At 56.0% G+C, this 21355-nt stretch overlaps 1 protein-coding gene across 3 annotated transcripts in view; it reads right to left on the reverse strand.

The window, feature by feature from the left end:
• adcy3a (adenylate cyclase 3a) overlaps positions 1–21355 on the reverse strand; it is a 247262-nt gene that overhangs the window by 91411 nt on the left and 134496 nt on the right. For all 3 annotated transcript variants that reach the window (XM_059985413.1, XM_059985414.1, XM_059985415.1), the window contains one exon: positions 19370–19481. In XM_059985413.1, coding sequence (XP_059841396.1) covers positions 19370–19481 — 112 coding nt within the window. The remainder of the gene's footprint in view (positions 1–19369; positions 19482–21355) is intronic.

A 21355-nucleotide genomic window follows, 5' to 3' on the forward strand; every position in this document is an offset into this window, starting at 1 on the left:
GTGTCACAGGGAGTATGTTGGGGTGAGTGTGTCTGGATGGGTGTCACAGGGAGTATGTTGGGGTGAGTGTGTCCGGATGGGTGTCACAGGGAGTACGTTGGGGTGAGTGTGTCTGGATGGGTGTCACAGGGAGTACCTTGGGGTGAGTGTGTCCGGATGGGTGTCACAGGGAGTATGTTGGGGTGAGTGTGTCCGGATGGGTGTCACAGGGAGTATGTTGGGGTGAGTGTGTCCGGATGGGTGTCACAGGGAGTACGTTGGGGTGAGTGTGTCTGGATGGGTGTCACAGGGAGTGTGTTGGTGTGAGTGTGTCCGCATGGGTGTCACAGGGAGTGTGTTGGGGTGAGTGTGTCCGGATGGGTGTCACAGGGAGTATGTTGGGGTGAGTGTGTCCGGATGGGTGTCACAGGGAGTGTGTTGGGGTGAGTGTGTCCGGATGGGTGTCACAGGGAGTATGTTGGGGTGAGTGTGTCTGGATGGGTGTCACAGGGAGTACGTTGGGGTGAGTGTGTCTGGATGGGTGTCACAGGGAGTATGTTGGGGTGAGTGGACCGGATGGGTGTCACAGGGAGTATGTTGGGGTGAGTGTGTCTGGATGGGTGTCACAGGGAGTATGTTGGGGTGGTGTGTCCGGATGGGTGTCACAGGGAGTACGTTGGGGTGAGTGTGTCCGGATGGGTGTCACAGGGAGTATGTTGGGGTGAGTGTGTCCGGATGGGTGTCACAGGGAGTACGTTCGGGTGAGTGTGTCCTGATGGGTGTCACAGGGAGTATGTTGGGGTGAGTGTGTCCGGATGGGTGTCACACGGAGTATGTTGGGGTGAGTGTGTCTGGATGGGTGTCACAGGGAGTACGTTGGGGTGAGTGTGTCCGGATGGGTGTCACAGGGAGTGTGTTGGGGTGAGTGTGTCTGGATGGGTGTCACAGGGAGTACGTTGGGGTGTGTGTGTCCGGATGGGTGTCACAGGGAGTATGTTGGGGTGAGTGTGTCTGGATGGGTGTCACAGGGAGTATGTTGGGGTGAGTGTGTCCGGATGGGTGTCACAGGGAGTATGTTGGGGTGGTGTGTCCGGATGGGTGTCACAGGGAGTACGTTGGGGTGAGTGTGTCTGGATGGGTGTCACAGGGAGTATGTTGGGGTGAGTGTGTCCGGATGGGTGTCACAGGGAGTACGTTGCGGTGAGTGTGTCTGGATGAGTGTCACAGGGAGTACGTTGGGGTGAGTGTGTCTGGATGGGTGTCACAGGGAGTATGTTGGGGTGAGTGTGTCCGGATGGGTGTCACAGGGAGTACGTTGGGGTGAGTGTGTCTGGATGGGTGTCACAGGGAGTATGTTGGGGTGAGTGTGTCTGGATGGGTGTCACAGGGAGTATGTTGGGGTGAGTGTGTCCGGATGGGTGTCACAGGGAGTATGTTGGGGTGAGTGTGTCTGGATGGGTGTCACAGGGAGTATGTTGGGGTGAGTGTGTCCGGATGGGTGTCACAGGGAGTATGTTGGGGTGAGTGTGTCTGGATGGGTGTCACAGGGAGTATGTTGGGGTGTGTGTGTCTGGATGGGTGTCACAGGGAGTATGTTGGGGTGAGTGTGTCTGGACGGGTGTCACAGGGAGTGTGTTGGGGTGAGTGTGTCCGGCTGGGTGTCACAGGGAGTACGTTGGGGTGAGTGTTTCCGGATGGGTGTCACAGGGAGTATGTTGGGGTGAGTGTGTCCGGATGGGTGTCACAGGGAGTATGTTGGGGTGAGTGTGTCCGGATGGGTGTCACAGGGAGTATGTTGGGGTGAGTGTGTCCGGATGGGTGTCACAGGGAGTATGTTGGGGTGAGTGTGTCTGGATGGGTGTCACAGGGAGTATGTTGGGGTGAGTGTTTCCGGATGGGTGTCACAGGGAGTATGTTGGGGTGAGTGTGTCCGGATGGGTGTCACAGGGAGTATGTTGGGGTGAGTGTGTCTGGATGGGTGTCACAGGGAGTATGTTGGGGTGAGTGTGTCCGGATGGGTGTCACAGGGAGTATGTTGGGGTGAGTGTGTCCGGATGGGTGTCACAGGGAGTAAGTTGGGGTGAGTGTGTCTGGATGGGTGTCACAGGGAGTATGTTGGGGTGAGTGTGTCTGGATGGGTGTCACAGGGAGTACGTTGGGGTGAGTGTGTCCGGATGGGTGTCACAGGGAGTATGTTGGGGTGAGTGTGTCCGGATGGGTGTCACAGGGATTATGTTGGGGTGAGTGTGTCCGAATGGGAGTCACAGGGAGTGTGTTGGAGTGAGTGTGTCCGGATGGGTGTCACAGGGAGTGTGTTGGGGTGAGTGTGTCCGAATGGGAGTCACAGGGAGTGTGTTGGGGTGAGTGTGTCCGGATGGGAGTCACAGGGAGTGTGTTGGGGTGAGTGTGTCCGGATGAGTGTCACAGGGAGTATGTTGGGGTGAGTGTGTCTGGATGGGTGTCACAGGGAGTATGTTGGGGTGAGTGTGTCTGGATGGGTGTCACAGGGAGTACGTTGGGGTGAGTGTGTCTGGATGGGTGTCACAGGGAGTACGTTGGGGTGAGTGTGTCTGGATGGGTGTCACAGGGAGTCTGTTGGGGTGAGTGTGTCCGGATGGGTGTCACAGGGAGTATGTTGGGGTGAGTGTGTCCGGATGGGTGTCACAGGGAGTATGTTGGGGTGAGTGTGTCTGGATGGGTGTCACACGGAGTACGTTGGGGTGAGTGTGTCTGGATGGGTGTCACAGGGAGTATGTTGGGGTGAGTGTGTCTGGATGGGTATCACAGGGAGTACGTTGGGGTGAGTGTGTCTGGATGGGTGTCACAGGGAGTACGTTGGGGTGAGTGTGTCTGGATGGGTGTCACAGGGAGTATGTTGGGGTGAGTGGACCGGATGGGTGTCACAGGGAGTGTGTTGGGGTGAGTGTGTCCGGATGGGTGTCACAGGGAGTATGTTGGGGTGAGTGTGTCCGGATGGGTGTCACAGGGAGTATGTTGCGGTGAGTGTGTCTGGATGGGTGTCACAGGGAATGTGTTGGGGTGAGTGTGTCTGGATGGGTGTCACATGGAGTATGTTGGGGTGGTGTGTCCGGATGGGTGTCACAGGGAGTATGTTGGGGTGAGTGTGTCCGGATGGGTGTCACAGGGAATATGTTGGGGTGAGTGTGTCCGGATGGGTGTCACAGGGAGTATGTTGGGGTGAGTGTGTCTGGATGGGTGTCACACGGAGTATGTTGGGGTGAGTGTGTCCGGATGGGTGTCACAGGGAGTACGTTGGGGTGAGTGTGTCCGGATGGGTGTCACAGGGAGTATGTTGGGGTGAGTGTGTCCGGATGGGTGTCACAGGGAGTGTGTTGGGGTGAGTGTGTCTGGATGGGTGCCACAGGGAGTATGTTGGGGTGAGTGTGTCCGGATGGGTGTCACAGGGAGTATGTTGGGGTGAGTGTGTCCGGATGGGTGTCACAGGGAGTATGTTGGGGTGGTGTGTCCGGATGGGTGTCACAGGGAGTATGTTGGGGTGAGTGTGTCCGGATGGGTGTCACAGGGAGTACGTTGGGGTGAGTGTGTCTGGATGGGTGTCACAGGGAGTATGTTGGGGTGGTGTGTCTGGATGGGTGTCACAGGGAGTACGTTGGGGTGAGTGTGTCCGGATGGGTGTCACAGGGAGTATGTTGGGGTGAGTGTGTCTGGATGGGTGTCACAGGGAGTACGTTGGGGTGAGTGTGTCCGGATGGGTGTCACAGGGAGTATGTTGGGGTGAGTGTGTCTGGATGGGTGTCACAGGGAGTACGTTGGGGTGAGTGTGTCTGGATGGGTCTCATAGGGAGTATGTTGGGGTGAGTGTGTCCGGATGGGTGTCACAGGGAGTACGTTGGGGTGAGTGTGTCCGGATGGGTGTCACAGGGAGTATGTTGGGGTGAGTGTGTCTGGATGGGTGTCACAGGGAGTATGTTGGGGTGAGTGTGTCCGGATGGGTGTCACAGGGAGTACGTTGGGGTGAGTGTGTCTGGATGGGTGTCACATGGAGTATGTTGGGGTGTGTGTGTCCGGATGGGTGTCACAGGGAGTATGTTGGGGTGAGTGTGTCTGGATGGGTGTCACAGGGAGTATGTTGGGGTGAGTGTGTCTGGATGGGTGTCACAGGGAGTATGTTGGGGTGAGTGTGTCTGGATGGGTGTCACAGGGAGTATGTTGGGGTGAGTGTGTCCGGATGGGTGTCACAGGGAGTATGTTGGGGTGAGTGTGTCCGGATGGGTGTCACAGGGAGTATGTTGGGGTGAGTGTGTCCGGATGGGTGTCACAGGGAGTATGTTGGGGTGAGTGTGTCCGGATGGGTGTCACAGGGAGTGTGTTGGGGTGAGTGTGTCTGGATGGGTGTCACAGGGAGTACGTTGGGGTGAGTGTGTCCGGATGGGTGCCTCACGGAGTGTGTTGGGGTGAGTGAATCTGGATGGGTGTCACAGGGAGTATGTTGGGGTGTGTGTGTCCGGATGGGTGTCACAGGGAGTATGTTGGGGTGAGTGTGTCCGGATGGGTGTCACAGGGAGTATGTTGGGGTGAGTGTGTCCGGATGGGTGTCACAGGGAGTACGTTGGGGTGAGTGTGTCTGGATGGGTGTCACAGGGAGTATGTTGGGGTGAGTGTGTCTGGATGGGTGTCACAGGGAGTATGTTGGGGTGAGTGTGTCCGGATGGGTGTCACAGGGAGTATGTTGGGGTGAGTGTGTCTGGATGGGTGTCACAGGGAGTATGTTGGGGTGAGTGTGTCCGGATGGGTGTCACAGGGAGTATGTTGGGGTGAGTGTGTCTGGATGGGTGTCACAGGGAGTATGTTGGGGTGTGTGTGTCTGGATGGGTGTCACAGGGAGTATGTTGGGGTGAGTGTGTCTGGACGGGTGTCACAGGGAGTGTGTTGGGGTGAGTGTGTCCGGCTGGGTGTCACAGGGAGTACGTTGGGGTGAGTGTTTCCGGATGGGTGTCACAGGGAGTATGTTGGGGTGAGTGTGTCCGGATGGGTGTCACAGGGAGTATGTTGGGGTGAGTGTGTCCGGATGGGTGTCACAGGGAGTATGTTGGGGTGAGTGTGTCCGGATGGGTGTCACAGGGAGTATGTTGGGGTGAGTGTGTCTGGATGGGTGTCACAGGGAGTATGTTGGGGTGAGTGTTTCCGGATGGGTGTCACAGGGAGTATGTTGGGGTGAGTGTGTCCGGATGGGTGTCACAGGGAGTATGTTGGGGTGAGTGTGTCTGGATGGGTGTCACAGGGAGTATGTTGGGGTGAGTGTGTCCGGATGGGTGTCACAGGGAGTATGTTGGGGTGAGTGTGTCCGGATGGGTGTCACAGGGAGTAAGTTGGGGTGAGTGTGTCTGGATGGGTGTCACAGGGAGTATGTTGGGGTGAGTGTGTCTGGATGGGTGTCACAGGGAGTACGTTGGGGTGAGTGTGTCCGGATGGGTGTCACAGGGAGTATGTTGGGGTGAGTGTGTCCGGATGGGTGTCACAGGGATTATGTTGGGGTGAGTGTGTCCGAATGGGAGTCACAGGGAGTGTGTTGGGGTGAGTGTGTCCGGATGGGTGTCACAGGGAGTATGTTGGGGTGAGTGTGTCCGAATGGGAGTCACAGGGAGTGTGTTGGGGTGAGTGTGTCCGGATGGGTTTCACAGGGAGTATGTTGGGGTGAGTGTGTCTGGATGGGTGTCACAGGGAGTATGTTGGGGTGAGTGTGTCTGGATGGGTGTCACAGGGAGTATGTTGGGGTGAGTGTGTCTGGATGGGTGTCACAGGGAGTACGTTGGGGTGAGTGTGTCTGGATGGGTGTCACAGGGAGTCTGTTGGGGTGAGTGTGTCCGGATGGGTGTCACAGGGAGTATGTTGGGGTGAGTGTGTCCGGATGGGTGTCACAGGGAGTATGTTGGGGTGAGTGTGTCTGGATGGGTGTCACACGGAGTATGTTGGGGTGAGTGTGTCTGGATGGGTGTCACAGGGAGTACGTTGGGGTGAGTGTGTCTGGATGGGTGTCACAGGGAGTATGTTGGGGTGAGTGTGTCTGGATGGGTGTCACAGGGAGTACGTTGGGGTGAGTGTGTCTGGATGGGTGTCACAGGGAGTATGTTGGGGTGAGTGGACCGGATGGGTGTCACAGGGAGTGTGTTGGGGTGAGTGTGTCCGGATGGGTGTCACAGGGAGTATGTTGCGGTGAGTGTGTCTGGATGGGTGTCACAGGGAATGTGTTGGGGTGAGTGTGTCTGGATGGGTGTCACATGGAGTATGTTGGGGTGGTGTGTCCGGATGGGTGTCACAGGGAGTATGTTGGGGTGAGTGTGTCCGGATGGGTGTCACAGGGAATATGTTGGGGTGAGTGTGTCCGGATGGGTGTCACAGGGAGTATGTTGGGGTGAGTGTGTCTGGATGGGTGTCACACGGAGTATGTTGGGGTGAGTGTGTCCGGATGGGTGTCACAGGGAGTACGTTGGGGTGAGTGTGTCCGGATGGGTGTCACAGGGAGTATGTTGGGGTGAGTGTGTCCGGATGGGTGTCACAGGGAGTGTGTTGGGGTGAGTGTGTCTGGATGGGTGCCACAGGGAGTATGTTGGGGTGAGTGTGTCCGGATGGGTGTCACAGGGAGTATGTTGGGGTGAGTGTGTCCGGATGGGTGTCACAGGGAGTATGTTGGGGTGGTGTGTCCGGATGGGTGTCACAGGGAGTATGTTGGGGTGAGTGTGTCTGTATGGGTGTCACAGGGAGTACGTTGGGGTGAGTGTGTCTGGATGGGTGTCACAGGGAGTATGTTGGGGTGGTGTGTCTGGATGGGTGTCACAGGGAGTACGTTGGGGTGAGTGTGTCCGGATGGGTGTCACAGGGAGTATGTTGGGGTGAGTGTGTCTGGATGGGTGTCACAGGGAGTACGTTGGGGTGAGTGTGTCCGGATGGGTGTCACAGGGAGTATGTTGGGGTGAGTGTGTCTGGATGGGTGTCACAGGGAGTACGTTGGGGTGAGTGTGTCTGGATGGGTCTCACAGGGAGTATGTTGGGGTGAGTGTGTCCGGATGGGTGTCACAGGGAGTACGTTGGGGTGAGTGTGTCCGGATGGGTGTCACAGGGAGTATGTTGGGGTGAGTGTGTCTGGATGGGTGTCACAGGGAGTATGTTGGGGTGAGTGTGTCCGGATGGGTGTCACAGGGAGTACGTTGGGGTGAGTGTGTCTGGATGGGTGTCACATGGAGTATGTTGGGGTGTGTGTGTCCGGATGGGTGTCACAGGGAGTATGTTGGGGTGAGTGTGTCTGGATGGGTGTCACAGGGAGTATGTTGGGGTGAGTGTGTCTGGATGGGTGTCACAGGGAGTATGTTGGGGTGAGTGTGTCTGGATGGGTGTCACAGGGAGTATGTTGGGGTGAGTGTGTCCGGATGGGTGTCACAGGGAGTATGTTGGGGTGAGTGTGTCCGGATGGGTGTCACAGGGAGTATGTTGGGGTGAGTGTGTCCGGATGGGTGTCACAGGGAGTATGTTGGGGTGAGTGTGTCCGGATGGGTGTCACAGGGAGTGTGTTGGGGTGAGTGTGTCTGGATGGGTGTCACAGGGAGTACGTTGGGGTGAGTGTGTCCGGATGGTGGCCACACGGAGTGTGTTGGGGTGAGTGAATCTGGATGGGTGTCACAGGGAGTATGTTGGGGTGTGTGTGTCCGGATGGGTGTCACAGGGAGTATGTTGGGGTGAGTGTGTCCGGATGGGTGTCACAGGGAGTATGTTGGGGTGAGTGTGTCCGGATGGGTGTCACACGGAGTATGTTGGGGTGAGTGTGTCTGGATGGGTGTCACAGGGAGTATGTTGGGGTGAGTGTGTCTGGATGGGTGTCACAGGGAGTATGTTGGGGTGTGTGTGTCTGGATGGGTGTCACAGGGAGTATGTTGGGGTGAGTGTGTCCGGATGGGTGTCACAGGGAGTACGTTGGGGTGAGTGTTTCCGGATGGGTGCCACAGGGAGTACGTTGGGGTGAGTGTGTCCGGATGGGTGTCACAGGGAGTACGTTGGGGTGAGTGTGTCCGGATGGGTGTCACAGGGAGTATGTTGGGGTGGTGTGTCCGGATGGGTGTCACAGGGAGTATGTTGGGGTGAGTGTGTCCGGATGGGTGTCACAGGGAGTATGTTGCGGTGGTGTGTCCGGATGGGTGTCACAGGGAGTATGTTGGGGTGAGTGTGTCCGGATGGGTGTCACAGGGAGTATGTTGGGGTGAGTGTGTCTGGATGGGTGTCACAGGGAGTATGTTGGGGTGGTGTGTCTGGATGGGTGTCACAGGGAGTACGTTGGGGTGAGTGTGTCCGGATGGGTGTCACAGGGAGTATGTTGGGGTGAGTGTGTCTGGATGGGTGTCACAGGGAGTACGTTGGGGTGAGTGTGTCCGGATGGGTGTCACAGGGAGTATGTTGGGGTGAGTGTGTCTGGATGGGTGTCACAGGGAGTACGTTGGGGTGAGTGTGTCTGGATGGGTCTCACAGGGAGTATGTTGGGGTGAGTGTGTCCGGATGGGTGTCACAGGGAGTACGTTGGGGTGAGTGTGTCCGGATGGGTGTCACAGGGAGTATGTTGGGGTGAGTGTGTCTGGATGGGTGTCACAGGGAGTATGTTGGGGTGAGTGTGTCCGGATGGGTGTCACAGGGAGTATGTTGGGGTGAGTGTGTCTGGATGGGTGTCACAGGGAGTATGTTGGGGTGAGTGTGTCCGGATGGGTGTCACAGGGAGTACGTTGGGGTGAGTGTGTCTGGATGGGTGTCACAGGGAGTACCTTGGGGTGAGTGTGTCCGGATGGGTGTCACAGGGAGTATGTTGGGGTGAGTGTGTCCGGATGGGTGTCACAGGGAGTATGTTGGGGTGAGTGTGTCCGGATGGGTGTCACAGGGAGTACGTTGGGGTGAGTGTGTCTGGATGGGTGTCACAGGGAGTGTGTTGGGGTGAGTGTGTCTGGATGGGTGTCACAGGGAGTATGTTGGGGTGAGTGTGTCCGGATGGGTGTCACAGGGAGTACGTTGGGGTGAGTGTTTCCGGATGGGTGCCACAGGGAGTACGTTGGGGTGAGTGTGTCCGGATGGGTGTCACAGGGAGTACGTTGGGGTGAGTGTGTCCGGATGGGTGTCACAGGGAGTATGTTGGGGTGGTGTGTCCGGATGGGTGTCACAGGGAGTATGTTGGGGTGAGTGTGTCCGGATGGGTGTCACAGGGAGTATGTTGCGGTGGTGTGTCCGGATGGGTGTCACAGGGAGTATGTTGGGGTGAGTGTGTCCGGATGGGTGTCACAGGGAGTATGTTGGGGTGAGTGTGTCTGGATGGGTGTCACAGGGAGTACGTTGGGGTGAGTGTGTCCGGATGGGTGTCACAGGGAGTATGTTGGGGTGAGTGTGTCTGGATGGGTGTCACAGGGAGTACGTTGGGGTGAGTGTGTCTGGATGGGTCTCACAGGGAGTATGTTGGGGTGAGTGTGTCCGGATGGGTGTCACAGGGAGTACGTTGGGGTGAGTGTGTCCGGATGGGTGTCACAGGGAGTATGTTGGGGTGAGTGTGTCTGGATGGGTGTCACAGGGAGTATGTTGGGGTGAGTGTGTCCGGATGGGTGTCACAGGGAGTACGTTGGGGTGAGTGTGTCTGGATGGGTGTCAGAGGGAGTATGTTGGTGTGTGTGTGTCCGGATGGGTGTCACAGGGAGTATGTTGGGGTGAGTGTGTCCGGATGGGTGTCACAGGGAGTATGTTGGGGTGAGTGTGTCTGGATGGGTGTCACAGGGAGTATGTTGGGGTGAGTGTGTCCGGATGGGTGTCACAGGGAGTACGTTGGGGTGAGTGTGTCTGGATGGGTGTCACAGGGAGTACCTTGGGGTGAGTGTGTCCGGATGGGTGTCACAGGGAGTATGTTGGGGTGAGTGTGTCCGGATGGGTGTCACAGGGAGTATGTTGGGGTGAGTGTGTCCGGATGGGTGTCACAGGGAGTACGTTGGGGTGAGTGTTTCCGGATGGGTGCCACAGGGAGTACGTTGGGGTGAGTGTGTCCGGATGGGTGTCACAGGGAGTACGTTGGGGTGAGTGTGTCCGGATGGGTGTCACAGGGAGTATGTTGGGGTGGTGTGTCCGGATGGGTGTCACAGGGAGTATGTTGGGGTGAGTGTGTCCGGATGGGTGTCACAGGGAGTATGTTGCGGTGGTGTGTCCGGATGGGTGTCACAGGGAGTATGTTGGGGTGAGTGTGTCCGGATGGGTGTCACAGGGAGTATGTTGGGGTGAGTGTGTCTGGATGGGTGTCACAGGGAGTATGTTGGGGTGGTGTGTCTGGATGGGTGTCACAGGGAGTACGTTGGGGTGAGTGTGTCCGGATGGGTGTCACAGGGAGTATGTTGGGGTGAGTGTGTCTGGATGGGTGTCACAGGGAGTACGTTGGGGTGAGTGTGTCCGGATGGGTGTCACAGGGAGTATGTTGGGGTGAGTGTGTCTGGATGGGTGTCACAGGGAGTACGTTGGGGTGAGTGTGTCTGGATGGGTCTCACAGGGAGTATGTTGGGGTGAGTGTGTCCGGATGGGTGTCACAGGGAGTACGTTGGGGTGAGTGTGTCCGGATGGGTGTCACAGGGAGTATGTTGGGGTGAGTGTGTCTGGATGGGTGTCACAGGGAGTATGTTGGGGTGAGTGTGTCCGGATGGGTGTCACAGGGAGTACGTTGGGGTGAGTGTGTCTGGATGGGTGTCAGAGGGAGTATGTTGGTGTGTGTGTGTCCGGATGGGTGTCACAGGGAGTATGTTGGGGTGAGTGTGTCCGGATGGGTGTCACAGGGAGTATGTTGGGGTGAGTGTGTCTGGATGGGTGTCACAGGGAGTATGTTGGGGTGAGTGTGTCCGGATGGGTGTCACAGGGAGTACGTTGGGGTGAGTGTGTCTGGATGGGTGTCACAGGGAGTACCTTGGGGTGAGTGTGTCCGGATGGGTGTCACAGGGAGTATGTTGGGGTGAGTGTGTCCGGATGGGTGTCACAGGGAGTATGTTGGGGTGAGTGTGTCCGGATGGGTGTCACAGGGAGTACGTTGGGGTGAGTGTGTCTGGATGGGTGTCACAGGGAGTGTGTTGGGGTGAGTGTGTCTGGATGGGTGTCACAGGGAGTATGTTGGGGTGAGTGTGTCCGGATGGGTGTCACAGGGAGTACGTTGGGGTGAGTGTTTCCGGATGGGTGCCACAGGGAGTACGTTGGGGTGAGTGTGTCCGGATGGGTGTCACAGGGAGTACGTTGGGGTGAGTGTGTCCGGATGGGTGTCACAGGGAGTATGTTGGGGTGGTGTGTCCGGATGGGTGTCACAGGGAGTATGTTGGGGTGAGTGTGTCCGGATGGGTGTCACAGGGAGTATGTTGCGGTGGTGTGTCCGGATGGGTGTCACAGGGAGTATGTTGGGGTGAGTGTGTCCGGATGGGTGTCACAGGGAGTATGTTGGGGTGAGTGTGTCTGGATGGGTGTCACAGGGAGTACGTTGGGGTGAGTGTGTCCGGATGGGTGTCACAGGGAGTATGTTGGGGTGAGTGTGTCTGGATGGGTGTCACAGGGAGTACGTTGGGGTGAGTGTGTCTGGATGGGTCTCACAGGGAGTATGTTGGGGTGAGTGTGTCCGGATGGGTGTCACAGGGAGTACGTTGGGGTGAGTGTGTCCGGATGGGTGTCACATGGAGTATGTTGGGGTGAGTGTGTCTGGATGGGTGTCACAGGGAGTATGTTGGGGTGAGTGTGTCCGGATGGGTGTCACAGGGAGTACGTTGGGGTGAGTGTGTCTGGATGGGTGTCAGAGGGAGTATGTTGGTGTGTGTGTGTCCGGATGGGTGTCACAGGGAGTATGTTGGGGTGAGTGTGTCCGGATGGGTGTCACAGGGAGTATGTTGGGGTGAGTGTGTCTGGATGGGTGTCACAGGGAGTATGTTGGGGTGAGTGTGTCCGGATGGGTGTCACAGGGAGTACGTTGGGGTGAGTGTGTCTGGATGGGTGTCACAGGGAGTACCTTGGGGTGAGTGTGTCCGGATGGGTGTCACAGGGAGTATGTTGGGGTGAGTGTGTCCGGATGGGTGTCACAGGGAGTATGTTGGGGTGAGTGTGTCCGGATGGGTGTCACAGGGAGTACGTTGGGGTGAGTGTGTCTGGATGGGTGTCACAGGGAGTGTGTTGGGGTGAGTGTGTCTGGATGGGTGTCACAGGGAGTATGTTGGGGTGAGTGTGTCCGGATGGGTGTCACAGGGAGTACGTTGGGGTGAGTGTTTCCGGATGGGTGCCACAGGGAGTACGTTGGGGTGAGTGTGTCCGGATGGGTGTCACAGGGAGTACGTTGGGGTGAGTGTGTCCGGATGGGTGTCACAGGGAGTATGTTGGGGTGGTGTGTCCGGATGGGTGTCACAGGGAGTATGTTGGGGTGAGTGTGTCCGGATGGGTGTCACAGGGAGTATGTTGCGGTGGTGTGTCCGGATGGGTGTCACAGGGAGTATGTTGGGGTGAGTGTGTCCGGATGGGTGTCACAGGGAGTATGTTGGGGTGAGTGTGTCTGGATGGGTGTCACAGGGAGTATGTTGGGGTGGTGTGTCTGGATGGGTGTCACAGGGAGTACGTTGGGGTGAGTGTGTCCGGATGGGTGTCACAGGGAGTATGTTGGGGTGAGTGTGTCTGGATGGGTGTCACAGGGAGTACGTTGGGGTGAGTGTGTCCGGATGGGTGTCACAGGGAGTATGTTGGGGTGAGTGTGTCTGGATGGGTGTCACAGGGAGTACGTTGGGGTGAGTGTGTCTGGATGGGTCTCACAGGGAGTATGTTGGGGTGAGTGTGTCCGGATGGGTGTCACAGGGAGTACGTTGGGGTGAGTGTGTCCGGATGGGTGTCACAGGGAGTATGTTGGGGTGAGTGTGTCTGGATGGGTGTCACAGGGAGTATGTTGGGGTGAGTGTGTCCGGATGGGTGTCACAGGGAGTACGTTGGGGTGAGTGTGTCTGGATGGGTGTCACAGGGAGTATGTTGGTGTGTGTGTGTCCGGATGGGTGTCACAGGGAGTATGTTGGGGTGAGTGTGTCCGGATGGGTGTCACAGGGAGTATGTTGGGGTGAGTGTGTCTGGATGGGTGTCACAGGGAGTATGTTGGGGTGAGTGTGTCCGGATGGGTGTCACAGGGAGTATGTTGGGGTGAGTGTGTCTGGATGGGTGTCACAGGGAGTACCTTGGGGTGAGTGTGTCCGGATGGGTGTCACAGGGAGTATGTTGGGGTGAGTGTGTCCGGATGGGTGTCACAGGGAGTATGTTGGGGTGAGTGTGTCCGGATGGGTGTCACAGGGAGTACGTTGGGGTGAGTGTGTCTGGATGGGTGTCACAGGGAGTGTGTTGGGGTGAGTGTGTCCGCATGGGTGTCACAGGGAGTGTGTTGGGGTGAGTGTGTCCGGATGGGTGTCACAGGGAGTGTGTTGGGGTGAGTGTGTCCGGATGGGTGTCACAGGGAGTATGTTGGGGTGAGTGTGTCTGGATGGGTGTCACAGGGAGTACGTTGGGGTGAGTGTGTCTGGATGGGTGTCACAGGGAGTATGTTGGGGTGAGTGGACCGGATGGGTGTCACAGGGAGTATGTTGGGGTGAGTGTGTCTGGATGGGTGTCACAGGGAGTATGTTGGGGTGGTGTGTCCGGATGGGTGTCACAGGGAGTACGTTGGGGTGAGTGTGTCCGGATGGGTGTCACAGGGAGTATGTTGGGGTGAGTGTGTCCGGATGGGTGTCACAGGGAGTACGTTGGGGTGAGTGTGTCCTGATGGGTGTCACAGGGAGTATGTTGGGGTGAGTGTGTCCGGATGGGTGTCACACGGAGTATGTTGGGGTGAGTGTGTCTGGATGGGTGTCACAGGGAGTACGTTGGGGTGAGTGTGTCCGGATGGGTGTCACAGGGAGTGTGTTGGGGTGAGTGTGTCTGGATGGGTGTCACAGGGAGTACGTTGGGGTGTGTGTGTCCGGATGGGTGTCACAGGGAGTATGTTGGGGTGAGTGTGTCTGGATGGGTGTCACAGGGAGTATGTTGGGGTGAGTGTGTCCGGATGGGTGTCACAGGGAGTGTGTTGGGGTGAGTGTGTCCGGATGGGTGTCACAGGGAGTACGTTGGGGTGAGTGTGTCCGGATGGGTGTCACAGGGAGTATGTTGGGGTGAGTGTGTCCGGATGGGTGTCACAGGGAGTACGTTGCGGTGAGTGTGTCTGGATGAGTGTCACAGGGAGTACGTTGGGGTGAGTGTGTCTGGATGGGTGTCACAGGGAGTATGTTGGGGTGAGTGTGTCCGGATGGGTGTCACAGGGAGTACGTTGGGGTGAGTGTGTCTGGATGGGTGTCACAGGGAGTATGTTGGGGTGAGTGTGTCTGGATGGGTGTCACAGGGAGTATGTTGGGGTGAGTGTGTCCGGATGGGTGTCACAGGGAGTATGTTGGGGTGAGTGTGTCTGGATGGGTGTCACAGGGAGTATGTTGGGGTGAGTGTGTCCGGATGGGTGTCACAGGGAGTATGTTGGGGTGAGTGTGTCTGGATGGGTGTCACAGGGAGTATGTTGGGGTGTGTGTGTCTGGATGGGTGTCACAGGGAGTATGTTGGGGTGAGTGTGTCTGGACGGGTGTCACAGGGAGTGTGTTGGGGTGAGTGTGTCCGGCTGGGTGTCACAGGGAGTACGTTGGGGTGAGTGTTTCCGGATGGGTGTCACAGGGAGTATGTTGGGGTGAGTGTGTCCGGATGGGTGTCACAGGGAGTATGTTGGGGTGAGTGTGTCCGGATGGGTGTCACAGGGAGTATGTTGGGGTGAGTGTGTCCGGATGGGTGTCACAGGGAGTATGTTCGGGTGAGTGTGTCTGGATGGGTGTCACAGGGAGTATGTTGGGGTGAGTGTTTCCGGATGGGTGTCACAGGGAGTATGTTGGGGTGAGTGTGTCCGGATGGGTGTCACAGGGAGTATGTTGGGGTGAGTGTGTCTGGATGGGTGTCACAGGGAGTATGTTGGGGTGAGTGTGTCCGGATGGGTGTCACAGGGAGTATGTTGGGGTGAGTGTGTCCGGATGGGTGTCACAGGGAGTAAGTTGGGGTGAGTGTGTCTGGATGGGTGTCACAGGGAGTATGTTGGGGTGAGTGTGTCTGGATGGGTGTCACAGGGAGTACGTTGGGGTGAGTGTGTCCGGATGGGTGTCACAGGGAGTATGTTGGGGTGAGTGTGTCCGGATGGGTGTCACAGGGATTATGTTGGGGTGAGTGTGTCCGAATGGGAGTCACAGGGAGTGTGTTGGGGTGAGTGTGTCCGGATGGGTGTCACAGGGAGTATGTTGGGGTGAGTGTGTCCGAATGGGAGTCACAGGGAGTGTGTTGGGGTGAGTGTGTCCGGATGGGTTTCACAGGGAGTATGTTGGGGTGAGTGTGTCTGGATGGGTGTCACAGGGAGTATGTTGGGGTGAGTGTGTCTGGATGGGTGTCACAGGGAGTATGTTGGGGTGAGTGTGTCTTGATGGGTGTCACAGGGAGTACGTTGGGGTGAGTGTGTCTGGATGGGTGTCACAGGGAGTCTGTTGGGGTGAGTGTGTCCGGATGGGTGTCACAGGGAGTATGTTGGGGTGAGTGTGTCCGGATGGGTGTCACAGGGAGTATGTTGGGGTGAGTGTGTCTGGATGGGTGTCACACGGAGTATGTTGGGGTGAGTGTGTCTGGATGGGTGTCACAGGGAGTACGTTGGGGTGAGTGTGTCTGGATGGGTGTCACAGGGAGTATGTTGGGGTGAGTGTGTCTGGATGGGTGTCACAGGGAGTACGTTGGGGTGAGTGTGTCTGGATGGGTGTCACAGGGAGTATGTTGGGGTGAGTGGACCGGATGGGTGTCACAGGGAGTGTGTTGGGGTGAGTGTGTCCGGATGGGTGTCACAGGGAGTATGTTGCGGTGAGTGTGTCTGGATGGGTGTCACAGGGAATGTGTTGGGGTGAGTGTGTCTGGATGGGTGTCACATGGAGTATGTTGGGGTGGTGTGTCCGGATGGGTGTCACAGGGAGTATGTTGGGGTGAGTGTGTCCGGATGGGTGTCACAGGGAGTATGTTGGGGTGAGTGTGTCCGGATGGGTGTCACAGGGAGTATGTTGGGGTGAGTGTGTCTGGATGGGTGTCACACGGAGTATGTTGGGGTGAGTGTGTCCGGATGGGTGTCACAGGGAGTACGTTGGGGTGAGTGTGTCCGGATGGGTGTCACAGGGAGTATGTTGGGGTGAGTGTGTCCGGATGGGTGTCACAGGGAGTGTGTTGGGGTGAGTGTGTCTGGATGGGTGCCACAGGGAGTATGTTGGGGTGAGTGTGTCCGGATGGGTGTCACAGGGAGTATGTTGGGGTGAGTGTGTCCGGATGGGTGTCACAGGGAGTATGTTGGGGTGGTGTGTCCGGATGGGTGTCACAGGGAGTATGTTGGGGTGAGTGTGTCCGGATGGGTGTCACAGGGAGTACGTTGGGGTGAGTGTGTCTGGATGGGTGTCACAGGGAGTATGTTGGGGTGGTGTGTCTGGATGGGTGTCACAGGGAGTACGTTGGGGTGAGTGTGTCCGGATGGGTGTCACAGGGAGTATGTTGGGGTGAGTGTGTCTGGATGGGTGTCACAGGGAGTACGTTGGGGTGAGTGTGTCCGGATGGGTGTCACAGGGAGTATGTTGGGGTGAGTGTGTCTGGATGGGTGTCACAGGGAGTACGTTGGGGTGAGTGTGTCTGGATGGGTCTCACAGGGAGTATGTTGGGGTGAGTGTGTCCGGATGGGTGTCACAGGGAGTGTGTTGGGGTGAGTGTGTCCGGATGGGTGTCACAGGGAGTATGTTGGGGTGAGTGTGTCTGGATGGGTGTCACAGGGAGTATGTTGGGGTGAGTGTGTCCGGATGGGTGTCACAGGGAGTACGTTGGGGTGAGTGTGTCTGGATGGGTGTCACATGGAGTATGTTGGGGTGTGTGTGTCCGGATGGGTGTCACAGGGAGTATGTTGGGGTGAGTGTGTCTGGATGGGTGTCACAGGGAGTATGTTGGGGTGAGTGTGTCTGGATGGGTGTCACAGGGAGTATGTTGGGGTGAGTGTGTCTGGATGGGTGTCACAGGGAGTATGTTGGGGTGAGTGTGTCCGGATGGGTGTCACAGGGAGTATGTTGGGGTGAGTGTGTCCGGATGGGTGTCACAGGGAGTATGTTGGGGTGAGTGTGTCCGGATGGGTGTCACAGGGAGTATGTTGGGGTGAGTGTGTCCGGATGGGTGTCACAGGGAGTGTGTTGGGGTGAGTGTGTCTGGATGGGTGTCACAGGGAGTACGTTGGGGTGAGTGTGTCCGGATGGGTGTCACAGGGAGTATGTTGGGGTGAGTGTGTCCGGATGGGTGTCACAGGGAGTATGTTGGGGTGAGTGTGTCCGGATGGGTGTCACACGGAGTATGTTGGGGTGAGTGTGTCTGGATGGGTGTCACAGGGAGTATGTTGGGGTGAGTGTGTCTGGATGGGTGTCACAGGGAGTATGTTGGGGTGTGTGTGTCTGGATGGGTGTCACAGGGAGTATGTTGGGGTGAGTGTGTCCGGATGGGTGTCACAGGGAGTACGTTGGGGTGAGTGTTTCCGGATGGGTGCCACAGGGAGTACGTTGGGGTGAGTGTGTCCGGATGGGTGTCACAGGGAGTACGTTGGGGTGAGTGTGTCCGGATGGGTGTCACAGGGAGTATGTTGGGGTGGTGTGTCTGGATGGGTGTCACAGGGAGTATGTTGGGGTGAGTGTGTCCGGATGGGTGTCACAGGGAGTATGTTGGGGTGGTGTGTCCGGATGGGTGTCACAGGGAGTATGTTGGGGTGAGTGTGTCCGGATGGGTGTCACAGGGAGTATGTTGGGGTGAGTGTGTCTGGATGGGTGTCACAGGGAGTATGTTGGGGTGGTGTGTCTGGATGGGTGTCACAGGGAGTACGTTGGGGTGAGTGTGTCCTGATGGGTGTCACAGGGAGTATGTTGGGGTGAGTGTGTCTGGATGGGTGTCACAGGGAGTACGTTGGGGTGAGTGTGTCCGGATGGGTGTCACAGGGAGTATGTTGGGGTGAGTGTGTCTGGATGGGTGTCACAGGGAGTACGTTGGGGTGAGTGTGTCTGGATGGGTCTCACAGGGAGTATGTTGGGGTGAGTGTGTCCGGATGGGTGTCACAGGGAGTACGTTGGGGTGAGTGTGTCCGGATGGGTGTCACAGGGAGTATGTTGGGGTGAGTGTGTCTGGATGGGTGTCACAGGGAGTATGTTGGGGTGAGTGTGTCCGGATGGGTGTCACAGGGAGTACGTTGGGGTGAGTGTGTCTGGATGGGTGTCACAGGGAGTATGTTGGGGTGTGTGTGTCCGGATGGGTGTCACAGGGAGTATGTTGGGGTGAGTGTGTCTGGATGGGTGTCACAGGGAGTATGTTGGGGTGAGTGTGTCTGGATGGGTGTCACAGGGAGTATGTTGGGGTGAGTGTGTCTGGATGGGTGTCACAGGGAGTATGTTGGGGTGAGTGTGTCCGGATGGGTGTCACAGGGAGTATGTTGGGGTGAGTGTGTCCGGATGGGTGTCACAGGGAGTATGTTGGGGTGAGTGTGTCTGGATGGGTGTCACAGGGAGTATGTTGGGGTGAGTGTGTCCGGATGGGTGTCACAGGGAGTATGTTGGGGTGAGTGTGTCCGGATGGGTGTCACAGGGAGTGTGTTGGGGTGAGTGAATCTGGATGGGTGTCACAGGGAGTATGTTGGGGTGTGTGTGTCCGGATGGGTGTCACAGGGAGTATGTTGGGGTGAGTGTGTCCGGATGGGTGTCACAGGGAGTATGTTGGGGTGAGTGTGTCCAGATGGGTGTCACAGGGAGTGTGTTGGGGTGAGTGAATCTGGAAGGGTTTGTCAGTGAGTGTGTCAGGCTGTGTTTATTCAGATGGATGTGGCAGCAAGTGTATTGGTGTTGTTGTAAACAATTGGGTGTATCAATGAGTGTGTCAGGGTGAGTGTATCAGGATGGGTGTCTCAGTGAGTATGTCAGGGTTGTTGTAAATGACTAGGTGTACCAGTGAGTGTTTTGGGGATGGTCCATCTGTTTGGGTGTATCAGTGATGTATTGGGTGTGTATCTGGATGGGTGTATCGGTGAGTGTTTTGCGGATGGTGTACCCAATTGGGTGTATCGGTGAGTATTTCTATATGAGTGTATTGGTGAGTGTGTCCGGATGAGTGTGTCAGGGTGAGTGTATCTGGATGGGTGTTTCAGTGAGTGTGTCAATCAGGTTGAATCTATATGGGTGTATCAGAGTGTTGGGTGAATGTGATGCTCAGTGTATACAAGTGGGTTTATCGGTGGGTTTGGGATCTGTGGAGCATTACTCACCGTGGCAAGCTTGTCGAAACCAGCGAAGAGCTCATTGAGCAGTTTGACAAGTTCCTGTGCCGAGCAGCTAGATGAGAGCTGTGTGAAGCCCACAATGTCCGCAAAGAGGATACTGATCAAGAGAGGAAGGCAGTCACTCCATCACGTCATTTCCATGTCACATCACTCCATAACTCCCCCATTCGCCACAATCCCCATTACTGCGCATGACTCCACCACTCCCTCCCATTCGTGGAAACATCACTACCATCACCCCGTAAAACCCCACCACTCTCTGTCACGTCACTACCATCACTCCATAACTCCCCAACACTCCGTCACGTCACTACCATCACTCCGCCACTCCGTCCCACTCTCTGTCACGTCACTACCATCACTCCATAACTCCCCAACACTCCGTCACATCACTACCATCACTCCGCCACTCTGTTCCACTCTCTGTCATGTCACTACCATCACTCCATAACTCCCCAACACTCCGTCACGTCACTACCATCACTCCGTAACTCCCCAACACTCCCCAGCACTCTCTGTCACATGACTGCCATCCATCCATAACTCCCCCACTCGCTTCATTCACTGGTGACTGCTGATCTTCCATCACTCCCCACCTCTCCCCTCATGTCTGTTCCCATCACTCAGTATCTTTATGTCGAAGGATACACACTGTATTGTCAGCTCAGGTATTGAGGCAGAGGGGGAGGTGTGGCTCTGTTGGTGAAAAAAAAAGAAATCAAATCCTTACAAAGTGGTGACATGGAGTTGAAAGGTGTCGCACCATTGCGGTTACAGCTACGGAAGTGCAAGGGTATTAAGTTCCTGATAGGAGTTATATACAGTCCTTCAAATGGTAGTAAGGTTGTGGTCTACAAATTACAATGTGAGGCAGAAAGCACATGCCAGAAGTGCAATCAAGCAATCGTCATGGGGCATTTCAGTATGCAAGTAGATTCGAAAAATCAGATTGCTGCTGAATGCCAGGAAGGGGAGATTTTAGATTGCCTATGAGATGGCTTTTCAGACTAGCTCATGGATGAGCGCACTCAGGGATCAGCAATTCTGGCTTGGGTGTTGTCCAATAATTGATTAGAGAGCTTAAGGTAATGGAACCCTTAGGGTCGGTGAGCATGATACGGTCAAATTACCCTGAAACTTGAGAAGGAGAAGCTTAAGCCAGATGTATCAGTCTTACAGTGGAGTGAAGGGAATTACAGAGGCATGAGAGAGGAGTGTGGCCAGAATTGATTGGAAAAGAATACTGGCAGAGATGATGCCGGAGTAGCAACAAATGGAATTTCTGGAAGCAATTTGGAAGTTGCAAGAGAGACACATCCCAAGGAAGAAAAAGAATTCTAAAAGTAGGATGATGTGATGGTGGAGACTTGGATGACAGAATTGATGGCTTTGTGGCCAAGTTTGTGGACGATACAAAGATAAGCAGAGGGGTACGTCGTTTTGAGGAAGTAGAAAAGTTACAGAAGGACTCAGACAGATTAGGAGAATGGACAAAGAACTTGCCGATGGAATATACTGTGGGGAAGTGGATGGTCATGCACTGTGGGAGAAGGAATAAAAGTGGAATTTATTTTCTAAGTGGGGAGAAAATTCAAAAATCTGAGGCACAGAGACTTGGAAGTCCTTGTGCAGGGTTCACTAAAGGTTAATTTGCAGGTTGAATCTGTGGTGAGAATTTCTACTGCGAGCTATGAGATATTTTATTTTGCAGTTTTCTGTAAAAGCTGTGTGCCCTGCTAGTAAGAGTGTTTTGGTTTCAGCTAAAGATTTGGAGATATGCTTCATCCCACCCCCCCCAGTCTTCTCCTATCATTTCGCATTTCCCCTCCCCCCACTACTTTCAAATCTCTTACTATCTTTCCTTTCGGTTAGTCCTGACGAAGGGTCTCGGCCCGAAATGTCGACAGCGCTTCTCCCTACAGATGCTGCCTGGCCTGCTGCGTTCCACCAGCATTTTGTGTGTGTTGTTGT

The sequence above is a fragment of the Hypanus sabinus genome, chromosome 12, assembly GCF_030144855.1.
Source record: "Hypanus sabinus isolate sHypSab1 chromosome 12, sHypSab1.hap1, whole genome shotgun sequence".
NCBI classification, from domain to species: Eukaryota; Metazoa; Chordata; class Chondrichthyes; order Myliobatiformes; family Dasyatidae; genus Hypanus; species Hypanus sabinus.